This window comes from Buceros rhinoceros, unplaced genomic scaffold (assembly GCF_000710305.1).
Source record: "Buceros rhinoceros silvestris isolate BGI_N320 unplaced genomic scaffold, ASM71030v1 scaffold32201, whole genome shotgun sequence".
NCBI classification, from domain to species: domain Eukaryota; kingdom Metazoa; phylum Chordata; class Aves; order Bucerotiformes; family Bucerotidae; genus Buceros; species Buceros rhinoceros.
In genome coordinates this window covers 363-1678 of record NW_010394173.1, presented here as the reverse complement: position 1 = coordinate 1678, position 1316 = coordinate 363, and the positions used below count along the sequence as shown (strand labels likewise).

The window sequence follows — 1316 nt, the reverse complement described above, 5'->3', positions numbered from 1 at the left end:
ACACGAACAACGTGGCTGGATGTTTAGGAGGAACTGAACGACGCCTACTCTAAGCACCTAAAATTGCATTATATCCTCAGAGCAGAAGAGGACAGGAGCAGCAATAAAAGCAAACTGTCCTTGCTAATTCTCTAATTAGAAGTCCGTTTCTGTTTGAATTCTAGAAAAAGAGGTTCCTGCAAGGCCCTGCTGCCACAGACCCCTCAGGCTTTCATCTGCTGGAGCTTCTGGGTCTGTGTGCTTTTAAAATCTGCTCTTTTGAAAAGAAGGAACCTGCTAAACTAAAAGCACACTCTGGCCCATCGCTACTACCTGCCCTTCTTCCTTCCCTCCCTGTAAGACTCAGGTCAACTAAAATCAGGGAAGACAACAGACTCAATCTGGTCGTTTGAAAAGAAGGAACCTTCTGAACTAAAAGCACACTCTGGCCCATCGCTAATACCTGCCCTTCTTCCTTCCCTCCCTGTAAGACTCAGGTCAACTAAAATCAGGGAAGACAACAGACTCAACTTACCATCGACAGCCAGGGGGTCCTGGGGGGCAGGAAGAGAAACAAAACAGCAGATTACAAAGAGCCAGTGACACAGGACCGCCCTCCAGGGCTGGCACAGCGCCTCTGCCCAGTATTTAGATCATCCGACCCCGAAAAAGGTGACTCCCCCCCATCCCGGGGCACATCTGAGGCACAGCCACCAAAGGCAGCTGAACCCAACAAGGGACAGTCAGTAACGTAGCAGTAAAGAAGCAGCAGCACCGAAACGTACCGCACCGAGGAGCTCACTCCTCATCTTGCCTGTGCAACGGGCCTTTGTCTGCAGGTGAACTGTCTTCGTAGCTGGGGTTCTCTCTTTGGTTGTTGTCGGGGTACGTCCAGGGGCCAAGAACTGATTTGCCAGAGCCTTTTCAGTGGATGACGACTGCGGGTAGGAAGCAGCAAAGAAGAGTCACGAACAGCGCCTGCAGCGTGAGGCCACCTGGGTGTGTGACCAACAAGGGCACCGGGAGCACGGCTGCTTCCTGCAGCACAGCGAGGTCACTGCCCGCACCAGCACAGACTGCGTATGGCTCACACGTCGCTCTCCAGAGGCAGGTGGTACCCGCCGAAAGAGGCGCTCGGCCGGAAGGACAGTACCTGCCCCTGCATCCCCCGGCAAAGCCGCGAGAAGGGTGTAGACAAGGTGTACTTTGCTTTTGAAAAGGAGGAAAGAAGTTTCAGGTTTCATACAACGTCCCCTTTTAAAAAAATACAAAGATCCTGGATCTTTGTTCACGTTTTTACAGGGACTGCCTGGAAAGATCGTAAACAAAGGTTACTG

The 1316-nt window shown here is 52.0% G+C and overlaps 1 protein-coding gene across 1 annotated transcript in view; it reads right to left on the bottom strand.

Annotated features, from left to right (window-relative positions):
* The window catches only part of USE1 (unconventional SNARE in the ER 1 homolog (S. cerevisiae)), a gene marked incomplete at its 5' end in the record, with an annotated part of 2865 nt that overhangs the window by 1272 nt on the left and 277 nt on the right, over window positions 1-1316 (bottom strand). Inside the window, 2 exons of the mRNA XM_010145159.1 lie at window positions 515-533; window positions 765-917. Of these exons, the coding sequence (XP_010143461.1) occupies window positions 515-533; window positions 765-917 (172 nt within the window). The remainder of the gene's footprint in view (window positions 1-514; window positions 534-764; window positions 918-1316) is intronic.